General features: G+C 60.6%; 1 protein-coding gene across 1 annotated transcript; it reads left to right on the top strand.

The window, feature by feature from the left end:
- Positions 1 to 390: 390 nt before the first annotated feature.
- MEX3D (mex-3 RNA binding family member D) lies at positions 391 to 11520 on the top strand. The gene is made up of 2 exons (XM_054805759.1): positions 391 to 993; positions 10099 to 11520. The coding sequence occupies exons 1-2, from the start codon at positions 486 to 488 to the stop codon at positions 11361 to 11363; spliced, it is 1773 nt and encodes a 590-aa protein (XP_054661734.1). The 5' UTR covers positions 391 to 485; the 3' UTR covers positions 11364 to 11520.
- The last annotated feature ends 570 nt before the right edge of the window (positions 11521 to 12090 follow it).

Here is a 12090-nt window from a genome sequence, read left to right as displayed (position 1 = left end):
TTTGCGATAGAAAGCACTCGGTATTTGAGCGGTAGACGGGAGAAGCGTAATGCCGCGGCTTCGCCGTACCGCGGGGATGCGCGTGTCCCGCAGAGCACCCTGTCGCGTGTGTGTGTCCCGGGCTTTGCCGTGTTGGATGTGCGAGTCTCTGCGCCGCGCGGTGCCACCAGCCCGGGCTCGACAGTCCCCGGCCGTGCGCCTTAAATCCCGCGTGGGGCGGTGCCGGGGGGAGCTGGACACGCGTGGGCAGCGCGAGCTTTCCCGCGGCGCTGAGCTCGGGCCCCGCTCAGGGGCGGGGCGGGGCCCGCCACGCCCCCTTCCTGCGGGGGGCGGGGCGCGGGGGGCGCATGCGCGCGGCGGGGCGCGGCCCATTGTCGGGGCGGGGCGGGGGCGGCGCGGCGGGGGGCGCGCAGAGAGGCGGCGTGCGGCGGGCACCGCCACCGCCCCGGCCCGCTCCGCTCCCGGCCAGCCGCCGCTCCGCCGCCATGCCCGGCTCTATCTACCAGCCCGAGGGCGGACAGCCCCCCCGCGGCCCGCCGCGCTGCCTAGCGCTGCTCAGCCCGCCGGCGCCCGCCGGGCAGGAGCCGGAGCCGGAGCCCGGGCGGGAGCGGGAGGGGCCGCCGGTGCAGGACGAAGCCGCCGCCCTGAGGTTCGCCCTGGACCAGCTCTCGCTGCTGGGGCTGGAGGAGGCGAGCGAGCGCGGGCTGCGGGCGGCGGAGGCGGGCGGCGCGGGGCCGGAGGAGCCGGAGGCGGTGGCGGGAGGCGCGGGGACGGGCGGCCTGCAGACGCGGGAGCGCGGCGGCTCCCCCCCGGTCGCCGGCGCCGCTTCCCCCCCAGCCGCCTTCGGTAACTTCGCCCCGCACCTGGCGCCGCCCGCCGCGCTGCTGGCCGAGCCGCTGGGCGCGCTGGGGAGCAGGAAGAAGAGCGTGAACATGACCGAGTGCGTGCCCGTGCCCAGCTCCGAGCACGTCGCCGAGATCGTGGGCCGGCAAGGTAACCCCCGCCCCGCGTGGAGGGGGGGGGGACGACGACACCGGACGGGACGGCGGGGCCACCCCCAACCCCCCCCTTTGTCCGCCCCCGAGCGCCCTGGGGCTGCGTCGCCGCCGCCTCCGGCGGGATGTGCCGGCCCGGCCCCGCTTTATTTGGGTCAGTTTTGGGGCTTTGTCTCCGCTCCCGGCAGCGCGAAGGCGGAAACTTAACGGCGACAAATCCCGCGGCCCTGAAACTCCTCCTGCGGACGCGCCTTCGCCGTGGGTTTCAGGAGCGAGCTGCTCTTTGTGCCTTTTCCCAACGCGCCGGCTGTAAATATTAATTAAACTATATAGGCCAGCAAAATGGCATGGGTGGGAGAAACACCTTGTGCACACGGAAAGTTCCCGGGCGCCACGCGAGCCCGTGGGAGCAGGCAGGACACGAAGTGCAGGGCAAAAGCTTTGATTTTTATTGTAGAGTGCCTCTTTCCACCCTTTCCCTCTAGCTTGGTGTGTAAATGATACTCGACATCTCAGACTTAGTATATAAATTTATTAGGTGAAGCTCTGCAGGCAGCAGAGGGGCGTGAAGCCCCACTCGTGCTCGGCTGTCACAAAAGGACACCCGGGCACGCCTCAGCCCCAGCCCTCTCCCTGGGTGGGTGTGCCTTGCGTGGGCTTTGTCTTGAGGAAATCTGAAATAGCCTTTAACCAAAGTTTCACCTTTAAAAAAAAAAAAAAAAGAAAGAAAAGATCCCAGAGAGGGTGATTTAAGGAAAAGAAAAAATTAAAAAAAGAAAGGGAGCTGCTGGCCGCAGGAATCCCGGCAGCAGCGGGCAGTTTGGCTTGTGGGAAGCCAAACCTCCAGGGTGTTTTCGCCACGTAGGGCTCTGGCACCCTGGCCTGTCCCTCGCTCCCACGGCTCTGTACATCCCTGGGCAGGGGGCTGCGGGGCAGGGGGCTGGGGGACGTTTTTTTACTGGGGGGAAGCAGGGAGCTGGGCAGCCTCATTGTTCTCTTTGTTAGCCAGAGCCATGCTGTGATGAGCGCGGTGACATCATGCTCTGCGCTTCCCATTGGCCTGTGCTGCCTCCCAGCCGGCCCCGCTTCCTGGCCTCCCAACTTTCCGCACACTCCTCACTGGTCCCACCGCCTCGGTACCGGGGTCCCATCGGGTCGCTGAGCCCGGCCAGGGCAGATGAGCGGTGTGGCGAAGCCGGTAACGTTGCCAGAGGAGAGGAGCACGGCACCACGCCCTGCTCGGGAGGATCCTCCTACTCCCTGGGCTAGATGGGGACCTGGATTTGGTGGCTTCTCCGGCAGAAGCCACAGACCCTTGGGGGTCCAGCAGCTTGAAAGCAAACCTGGGACAGGGTCTGGCCTCTGCTGGGAAATGCATTGGCTCTGCAAGTTCAAGGAGGTTTGGAGGAATGGCTGCTTTTGGGCTTGTGAGCTGCTGGTTGGCACCCTTTCTCGCAGCGGCTGGGGTTGGGTGTTTTGGCTCCAGTGAGGCCCCAGCACTGTACCTCTGGCACCCCGGCAAGTTAAATCTGCACCCAGGTACCTGCCCCAAACACCTTGTGCAGAGTTCGGGTGCTCGCTAAGGTCCGTGGGCTCCTGGGGCTCCTGGAAAAGAGCTGCAAAAGAAATTATTACACCGGGTTGAGGAGGGATGCTGCAGGAGCACCGTGTCCTGCCGGTGAGCTCCGAGGGCGCCTGGGGCCAGCGATGGGCTGGAGCTCCCTGCTGCTGCCCCAGCCCAGGCAGGAACAGCTCTCCCCGGGGGTTTTCCCCTCATGTGTTTCCTGTCCCGCTCCTGGTCTCGGCTTTTTTGCAGTTCCTGGCCCGTTCAGGTGCCATGCCATGGCCCCATCGTGCTGGGGTTTTGGCCTGAAGTGGGGCTCGGCATTTGGCACCCTCAGTTCTCCCTGGCAGGGGGGTGCATTTGGGCAGCATCTGAGGGGACCGGGCTGTCGGCGGAGTGTCTTTGTGCTCTGGCTACTCTCTGGTGCTGCCAGCAGCTGTGTTAAATCGGGGATGTGTGACGCTGGTGCAGTCCGAGCAGGGGCGATGCCGAGGTTGTTTGCAGTTGCCCGCTTCTCCAGGTCTCGCATCGAGCTTGAAAACGAGCAGAGCTCTTCTCGCTCACCTCATCCTTCTGCATCCTTGCTGGTTCCCGGGTCCTTCTGGTCCCCGGGTTGCCCCGTGTGAGTCTCCCTCGGTCTTCAGTAGCCCTGCGGCAGCAGGGCTCGGGCTGTGCAGCGGCGTGGAGCCAAGCCTTGGGGTGCTTCGTTGGGCCTGGCATCGTTCTGGTGGAGAGATGTGCTGCTGGTGACGCTGTGGGGCTGGGGACTGCCTCAGACTGTGTCCCCATCACTCTTGTCTTTCCTGCACTACCCAGCCTAGCTGTGACCCGGTGAGCGGGCTCGTGGTGCCGCCTTGCTCACAACACAGGAGGAGGTGAAGATGTGGATATCGGGTGCCCTGGAAAGGTCTCGAGTTGGGGCAACGCTGGGTTTCTCTCCCCGTACGCTGTGTGCTGAGGAGCAGCTCTCGGGGCGCTTTGGGATCGGTCCTGCTGTCTCCAGAGCCCGGCAGCCCCTTGGTGCCATCAGGGTGAGTGGGGATGTGGCTGGGAGGTCCTGGCAGCCCAGGCAGCGCTTTGCCCGTCAGACCAATGCACGACTGTCCTACGTGAGCTGAGGTGGGATGGACGCTGTCAGACATGATGTCTCCTGCTCCTTTTTCTTCAATTTTTCTCTTCTATATCCACTAATTTATCCCTTTCCAGAAGGGAGAAGCAGCAGCTCAGCAGGTAAATCTTTGTTGTGTAAAACAACTCTGCGTTTTCTTGACTGAGCCTCAGTGGTTGCCTCGTCCCTCATCCGGATCGGCATCGGTGATGGTGCGGAGCCAGGATCTGTGGCTTTTCTTCTCCCTGCCCACGCGGCTACCGAAAGGCAGCATGGCCTGGCAGGATTACGTGGCCGTGCCTTTGCGTGCAAGCCCGTTCATGACTCCTGTCGTGGGAGGGACTGTCTCCAAAAAGTGCTCTGGGCACTGATTGCAGCGGTGTGGGCTCATCTTGCTACCCAGCAAAAAGAGGGGTGGTGATAACGGAAATCACAGGGGGGGAAAGGGAGATGGGGAGCATGGGGCGGGCTGGGCGTTCGAGTTGCCCTGGCTCCTGCGTGTCAGCACCGTGCCGGTGTTGCTCCCCAGCGTCCTGGCTTTGGAGGTGCGTTTCCCACAGCTTCTGCCCCAATGAGGCCAAGAGGGTGACAGGTGGCTGGTGCACCCGAGAGCCCCAGGCTCTACTCTCCCCTTCCATGCCACGTGCTTCTCGTGGGACAGAGCCAGCCACGGCTCCTCTCCCGGGGCTCCGCTTCCCCATCTGCAACACACAGGGACTATTCGCAGCTTCGCAAAGGATTTGGGAAAGTTGCCGTTTATAGAAGACGCTGGGATGCTCGAAGGGGAGATCTAGGGAAGGATGAAATACGGCAGCTCTCCTCCCTGCCAGAGCGTGGAGGGTGTTTCGGTGCTTGGAGGATGCGCGGGGAGACCGCAGCCCTCAGTTTCTTGGCCAGCCCAAGCATCTGTAAACTTACAGTGGATTGCTGGGGCTGCAATGAATCCTCGTATTTCTGAGCCCCGGGCTGCTGCTCTCTGCTGTCGTCTCCCCATCATGCCACGTCTTTTGAGGCTGGCCTGGCTGCCTCCTCCCACCTCTCTGGGTCGTAGCAGAGCCAGAAACTCCTGAAGTCAGTCGCACAGATTGATCTGATCGCTGAAGTATCTGCCTGAGCATCTTGGCTCTGGCACCGGCTTCCTCCTTTCTGGCCTGAGGCGAGGAGCCCAGCCTCCCTGCCTCGCTTTTCCCAGTGTCTGGAGAAGAAACAAAGGTGTGATGTGCCTGCCTCCTGCAGCGTGGTTGCAAGGATGAATTAATTACTGTTTGCAGAGAGGTGGGAAGAAGCACTCAGCAAGAGGGGAGATGAGATGTGATGGAGGTGCAACGTGTTCTCCTCCACGTCTGGCCCCGGTCCTGGCACATCCTGTGCCATTTGCCTGTAGTGAAGGGGACCAGGAGCACCGTAATGCTGGATTGAAGGCCAGGAGATGCTGCAGAGCTAGGGAAGAGGAAGGGCAACGTCCTGCAGCAGGTAGCGTGCTCCAGAGGGCTGGGTGCAAGGCGTCAGCCGGCTCCCGGGCTGTGGTCGTCCTGGTTGATGCCATCAAAGGCTCCTTCAGAAAAGCTGTTTGGTCTTTCTGGGGTTTTCATAGCTCGGATTTGGGCACTGCAAGCGCGAAGCTCCTTGGGCAAAGGAGACGTGGTCTGGCCAAGGGGATTGACTGGCCTTGCCTTCCTTATGTGGAGATGGCCATCTTGTGTCAAAGCAGGTGCTGGCTGGGCCGTGCTGGGCGTCAGCAAGTGGATGAGCTGCGTCGGGTTTCTCTCTTGCCTGGGTAACAGCAGGAGCGCAGAGGATCGAGCCCCAGCCTGCGCTGTACTGATTTTCATGGGCTCTTGGCGATAGTTGCAGCCTCAACCCGACTGGGGCTCCTGGCAGAGGGTGAAGTCCTCTTCAGTGGCACCAAGAGAGGACATTCAGGGGGAGCAGCTGCCTTTCCTGGGGTGCTGCCTCCATCACTGCATCCTCCCGGGGAGAATCCCCTGGGATTCTGTTTCTTGTCCAAAACTAGTGATTTCTCAGCCTGAGGGCAGGTGGGATGAGTCCAGCCAGGACGCTGCAGCTCCGCAGGGCAGCTTTGCAGGAGCTGGAAGAGAAGGGTGTGCAGTCTGGAGACAGGAGGGTTCGAGTGGAGTGTCCAGCTCGCACCCCTCCATTGGTGCCGTCTCTGCCGGCAGAGCTGGGTGGTGGCACTAAGGGCTGTGACTCGGTGGGGTTGCATGTGCTTGAGACCCCCAGAATTTGCTTGTAGCTGAGCATGGCCACCGGTTGTCATAAGTTTGGGCCCACAGAGATTCGGAGCTCTGCTGAAGAGCTATAATGTGGCGACTGAGCCGCTCCTGGGCTCTGGTGAAACCCAGGCCCTGGTGTTGAGAAGGGATCTGTTGGGGCTGCAGCACCCCTGGGTCCTCTCCCCATCACACCCAGCCCCAACCACCCCCTGGTTTTGAGGGTGTTTTCTTTAGGATCTGAAAAGTGTTTTTAAAAGCCACCTTGTTGATAGACTTGTAGCAAAGTCTGGCACCTCATTTTCCTCCTCCTCCCTCATCATTACTGCTGCACGCTGGCCCTTGGCAAGGTAAAACATGGGAATGGAAATTGCTGCCGCTTGGTTGAGGTAAGGCGCTTGATCCGGTAATGCCAGGGCGAGGGCATGCCTGCTGTGGGGCTCGCTGGCAATGCTGGGCAGCCCCGGTCCTCTCCACAGCCCCCATCTGGCACGGTCCCGTTCCAGCGGGGTTGTGCTGCACCAACTTCAGAGGGATGCCGCCATCCTAGATGGCGTTTTCACAGCGTGCTTGGGTAGGGGCTTGTGGAGACTCATCTGAAATATCTTGCGCTGGTGCAGATCATTCCCCCAGTTGCAGGTTGCTGGTTAAACCATCTGTCTGGTGCAGTTTGAGTACATCTGGCTCTCGGGGGGGGGGGAGGGCTTCGCTTGTAGGGTGTCAGTGTCTCCCTGAGTGTGGGCAGGAGCAGCCTTGGCTCAGCCGCTTCTCCGGGGCGTGGATGTGATGGAGGACAGGGGTTGTACTGCCGTTGGGTTGTGTCTCTTCACCAGTTCCTGGTGTTGCAGACCTGTAGCTTGCTGTGGCGTGTGGGTTTAAATATTTTACTGAATCCCTGCCCGGGGAGGCTGCCCATCCTTCCCGGTCGGGGCATTTAGGGCCTGCCGCCTGGGAGTCCCCACAGCCGAGGGGTGGCTTAGGTGGACTTTGGGACTGGGGGCAGCAGCAGGGCAGGTTGGTCCCTGGGTGGGGCTGTGGGGCTGTCCCAGCTCTGCTCCCACCACGTCCCCCTACGTGCCCGTTCGGGAGCACTCACCAGCGTGTCGCAATGACGGAGGTTCCTCGCGCTGAGCAGCGCAAGTGTGGTTCCTGGTGCAGGTGCCAGCACGTGGCCTCGGGCAAGTGGCTTCCCCAGCTGATGCCTCCTTTTCTGCAATGTTTCCCCACATGACTGCGGGCAGGCAGGGAGGTGAGCCCGCACCCCGCTGTCCCAGACCTGCCACCATCCTCTTTTACGCCAGGATTGGAAAAAACAGCTCTAACCCATGGTGCCCCGGCACAGCGCGGGCACGGTGGCCCCGGCAGTGGCCAGCAACCGCTGGCGGTGTGTGTTGTTCCTGCCCTGCTTGTTTGAGGAGGGTGGAGCTGGCCAAGCCAGGCACCCCTTTAATTTTTAACCCAGGTTTCTGGCTTTGACCCCCTAGGCAGGGCTCACAAGGAGCAGCCAGGTAAACTCTTCCTCCATTTTGCATTGGAGGAAAATTCAGTTCGGGTTCCACTGGCGCAGCCGGCACTGGGAGGGAGGAAAAGCCCCGTTGTGCCGTGCTCCCCCCACAGGACATGGCTCCTGAGCAGCTCCTGTTTGCAGCTCCTGATACCTTTGGATCTTGAAATTGCCGCTTCCGTGGAGAAGGGTGAATTTCAGACCTTGGGTGTGAGGCTGGCATCTGTGGGAGGCACCAGCAGAGCCCTGCGGTGACTCCCAGCCCGGCTGCCCTTGCCCGCTGCCACCGTGCTCATCCCGGTTTGCCAAGCGGCAGAGGAGGGGCAGAGCTTATAGCAGGTACTACAATCAGGGAGGGGGAAGGTGGGAATCGCAGGCAGCCTCACAGAAGCTGGCACATGCTTAAAAAAAACTTCACCTTGGATGGTTGCTGGTTCTGTCCTGCCCCAGTGACTGGACCGTTGCTTTCCCCACCATATGCCCCCAGCCATAAATACACCTTCCAGTTGTTGTCCTAAATTAGGAAAAGCCTGGACAAGCCCTTCTCCACCCACATTCTTCGTGTCCCTGAAGCCGCTCAGCGGCTTCTCCAGGGAACCAGGCTGCTCCATGCTGTCCCCAGCCCTGCCTCTGCCTGGCCAATCCCAGCCGGTTGCGTGAAGGCTTGAATTTGGGCTTGTCCCACTGCCCCAAAGCGGGAGTGAATCCCTGAGGCAATACAAGGTGGGAGGAACATTTGATTGGAACAAGTGCTTGGAGGTGGCCTTCAAATGCTTTCAGCCTGGCTTGTATGAAATCCAGAGGGTTTCCCCACTTAGGAGGACACCTCAGCAGGTCTCCTGCCTCCCCAGCTTTATCTGGCTGCTTATCTGCCTGCTCCCCTCCCAGATTCCCCTCCAACCTGCCTGTCAAAATCCTGGGACCTTTGCAGGCAGCAGGCAGGGCACACGTGGAGCTGCCAGCACCCCAAGGCAGCCTGGAGCCGGGCAGGGGTGCAAGGTGCTTTTGAGGGTTTTTTTTGGAGGAAGTGTCTGGAGATGCCAGTGTCATCATCTGCCAGCTCCCTGGATGTGGCTATTGGAGGGGTTGCTGCTGCTGAAAAGCCAGGCTGTGACACCCAGGACAGCTGGTGCTCATTCACTTTGACAGTTTTTTTTACTTCTTGTTATTTGTGATGCTTAATGCCCCAGTAATTGCTTTTGGGCCTCCAGGAATAGCATGGCCCCCGTTAGGGCTCCGCTCTCTAGCTCCTAGTGAGCGCGGGTTGATCTGCCTGTGTGGGACAGACCTGCCTGAATGTCCTGCACTGCCCCAGCCTCAGCTAAATCCCTGTAGCTTTCCAGGGCTCTCCCTTCTCCAGCCTTGCGGCTGGAAGAGCAGCCCTGCCCTTCCTCAGGGAGCATCTGGGAAGAGGAGGAGGAGTGCCCCAAGTGAGCCGTTTGCGGAGGATCCGGCCAGGCGCTTGCGGCTGCCTTGGCTGTGTCTGCGAGGAGTTGAGCTCTCCCCGCTGGTGTGCGGCTATTTATCGATGTGGATCTGCAGCAGCAGCAGCATTTGCAGTGGACAGGGACAGTCTTGGGGCTCTGATCGGGCAGCTTCCATCCCTGTGGGCTCCCAGCTTTGCTTGGGATGCCCTGCAAAGCTCAGGGGGTACGTGGAAGGTGGGAGACGGGGGATCACTCGCCCTCGTGTGCTGGGAGTGGAGCTGCTGAGCTCCCGGTGCGGCGTGCCTGGCTCACGTGAATTTAATTGCGTGCATTGGAGCTCAGGCAGAGCAGATGCAATTAGCAGGGCTGTGCTTGCGGCCGGACACGGCCCCTCGGCAAGAGCAGCGGCAACCGGTCCCGGAGGAGAGCAGGAGCTTGGCGCTGAGCAGGCGCTGTAGGGACTTGCAGCTGGAGCCCACGGGAGGAAAGGGGCAGGGACTTGCCCACAGTTGTGCGAGGCAAAGGCAGAGCTGGCAGCAAAGCCCCAGTCTCCTGCGTTCCAGCCTGGGCTCTGCCTGCTGAATCATATTCTTCATGTGGGGGAAGCAGGTCTTTCCAGAACAGGGAGAGCCGGTGCCCCGTGAGCACCCCTGCCTCAGCCGGTGGGGAGTGCCAGTGCTGCCCGTCTCCCCATCCTGCCAGGGCCATCGCTGCTGCTGTTGGGGTGCAGCCAGGGCTGTTTCTCGGGTTTAGCTGCTGACTGAGAGGTGTCGACAAACCTGCAGGATCCAAACAAGCCTTTTCCTTCCTTTCCATCTTCAGTGTCTTTTTTTTTTTTTTTTTTTTTTCCTTGCACCTCCTTAAACACCTTTCGAATAAACTCAACTTCCCACCCCAGAACTTGCCCAGAAGGTGCCCCCATGGCTGCCTGCCCCGGCCCCTCTCCGCCCACGCATTGTCCCAGCTCTCAGGTCCTGGGCTATGGGCTGCATCCCGCAGGTCCTCCATGCCCCTGTGGTGTAGAGGAGGTGGTGACAGACGTCAGGCTGGTGCAAACCCTCCAGCACTGAGTTGTGAGCCCCTGGCTGCCTTTGAGGCAGGAGGGACCCCTCTCTCCAAGGGTGTCTGTGCTGCAGGTGCAGAACCAAAGGGACCTGCTGGTTCCTGCTGGTCTTGCATCTCCCCATCCTGGGTGAGCAGGGGGTCCCCGTGAGGTCTTAGCTTTGATGTGTCTTTTTTTTTTTTTTTCCCCTCCTCCTTGCTCTGCAGGCTGCAAAATCAAAGCCCTACGCGCCAAGACCAACACATACATCAAGACACCGGTCAGGGGCGAGGAGCCTGTTTTCATCGTGACTGGGAGGAAGGAGGACGTGGAGATGGCGAAAAGGGAGATCCTCTCAGCTGCCGAGCACTTCTCCATGATCCGAGCAACGCGCAACAAAGTGAACGGGCTGACAGGAGCGATGCAGGGGCCCCCCAACCTGCCAGGACAGACCACCATCCAGGTGAGGGTCCCGTACCGTGTGGTAGGGCTGGTGGTGGGGCCCAAGGGAGCCACCATCAAGCGGATCCAGCAGCAGACACACACCTACATTGTAACGCCCAGCCGGGACAAGGAGCCCGTCTTCGAGGTGACGGGCATGCCTGAGAACGTGGACCGGGCTAGGGAGGAGATTGAGGCGCACATCACCATGCGGACAGGCTCCTTCATCGATGTCAATGCCGACAACGACTTCCACTCCAACGGCACCGATGTCTGCCTCGACCTGCAGGGCAGCACGGCCAGCCTGTGGGCCAAAGCCCCCCACCCTGCCCGCCGCCCCTCGGCTGCCCTCCGCAATGACAGCCTCAGCTCCCTGGGCAGCACCTCCACCGAATCCTACTACAGCGGGCGGGTGGCGGACACCAGCCCCACCAGCCCCTACAGCACCAGCAGCGGCTTCACCTTCAGCGAGCCCCCGGCTCCACTGGGCTCGGAGGAGTGTGACTTTGGCTTCGACTTCTTGGCCCTCGACCTCACGACACCCACCACCATCTGGTCACCCTTTGAGCGCTCAGGCAACCCCTTGCAAGCCTTCAGCAGCTGCTCCTCCATCAACGGCTCGCAGAGACGCAACAGCGGCACGGCCACGCCGCGCCACTCACCCACCCTCCCTGAGAGCAGCAGCCTGGCCCTGGACCACCCCTTAGCGCGGCGCATCCAGAGCGACCCCGTCAGCACCTTGTCCTGGCTGCCCACCCAAGGCTCGCTGTCCTCCTTCTCCAACAGTACCGGCTACTCCTCCTCATCCTCCCTGCCCGGCAGCATCTCCGCCGCCTCGGGCTCGCCCACCGACTCCAGCAGCTCTGATGGGCACCGCAAGAGCTCCCGCGAGTGCATGGTGTGTTTTGAGAGCGAGGTGATTGCCGCCTTGGTGCCCTGCGGCCACAACCTCTTCTGCATGGAGTGTGCCATGCGCATCTGTGGCAAAGCCGAGCCGGAGTGTCCCGCTTGCCACACTCCCGCCACGCAAGCCATCCACATCTTCTCCTAGCTGGGTCCGGCTCGCCAGGGCAGCCAACCCTCCCCTCCACCCCAACACAGCTTTTTAAGGACTTCAAACTGTTTAAATCAACCTTTTTATTTAATAATGGATCCGATGGGCGCACGGGGCGGGGGGGGGAAGGAGAGGCTGCTGCTTGCTGGCTGGAGAGGTGGAGAGGGCAGGGCGGGAGGGTGGCCGAAATACAGGGGGTCGGGAGGGGTGGGGAAGAAGGGGCGGACAAAGACAAGGAGGAAGAGGGGTGTGAAACTGCAGAGAGGAGGAAACTCTGATGTTTACAGAATAGCTTTAACTCTTTACCCGGCTGTGGCGGCTGGGAGGAGGAAGCCCAGCTGTTCTTCAACAGTCCTTCCCAAATAACAGTATTCAGTTTGCAAAGTTAAATAAACAGAAAGAAAAGGTCCGGTTGCACTTTTTATTTTAGGACACGCAAGGGTTGTCTTTTATTTTTTTAAAATCATTCTATTATTATTGTAATTTTTTTTGTTGTTGTTCTTTTTGTATGTAGTTATTTTTTTGGATGATTCTTGATGGTTCTATAAATATATATTTTTTTTTTTTTTTTTTTGTAATGCAGGTCTATCTTCTATTTTGCCAATGTGAAAACTGCCCAAAAATGTGTGAGGAGAGGTTGGGAGTCCTGGCTGGAGGGGCCGGGCCAGGCGGGGGAGCTCACAGGACGGAGGGGACAGTTAACATGCCATGTCTCAAAAACCAG

This window comes from Grus americana, chromosome 28 (assembly GCF_028858705.1).
Source record: "Grus americana isolate bGruAme1 chromosome 28, bGruAme1.mat, whole genome shotgun sequence".
Lineage (NCBI taxonomy): Eukaryota > Metazoa > Chordata > Aves > Gruiformes > Gruidae > Grus > Grus americana.
The sequence above is the reverse complement of the archived record's forward strand: the minus strand, read 5'-3'. Positions and strand labels throughout refer to the sequence as shown.

What these genes read in the sequence shown, in the direction of transcription:
- MEX3D (XM_054805759.1), top strand. Translation starts at nt 486, where the DNA reads ATGCCCGGCTCTATCTACCAGCCCGAGGGCGGACAGCCCCCCCGCGGC. An exon ending in CGAGATCGTGGGCCGGCAAG is followed by an intron (nt 994 to 10,098) that starts GTAACCCCCGCC and finishes CTTGCTCTGCAG; the next exon opens with GCTGCAAAATCAAAGCCCTA.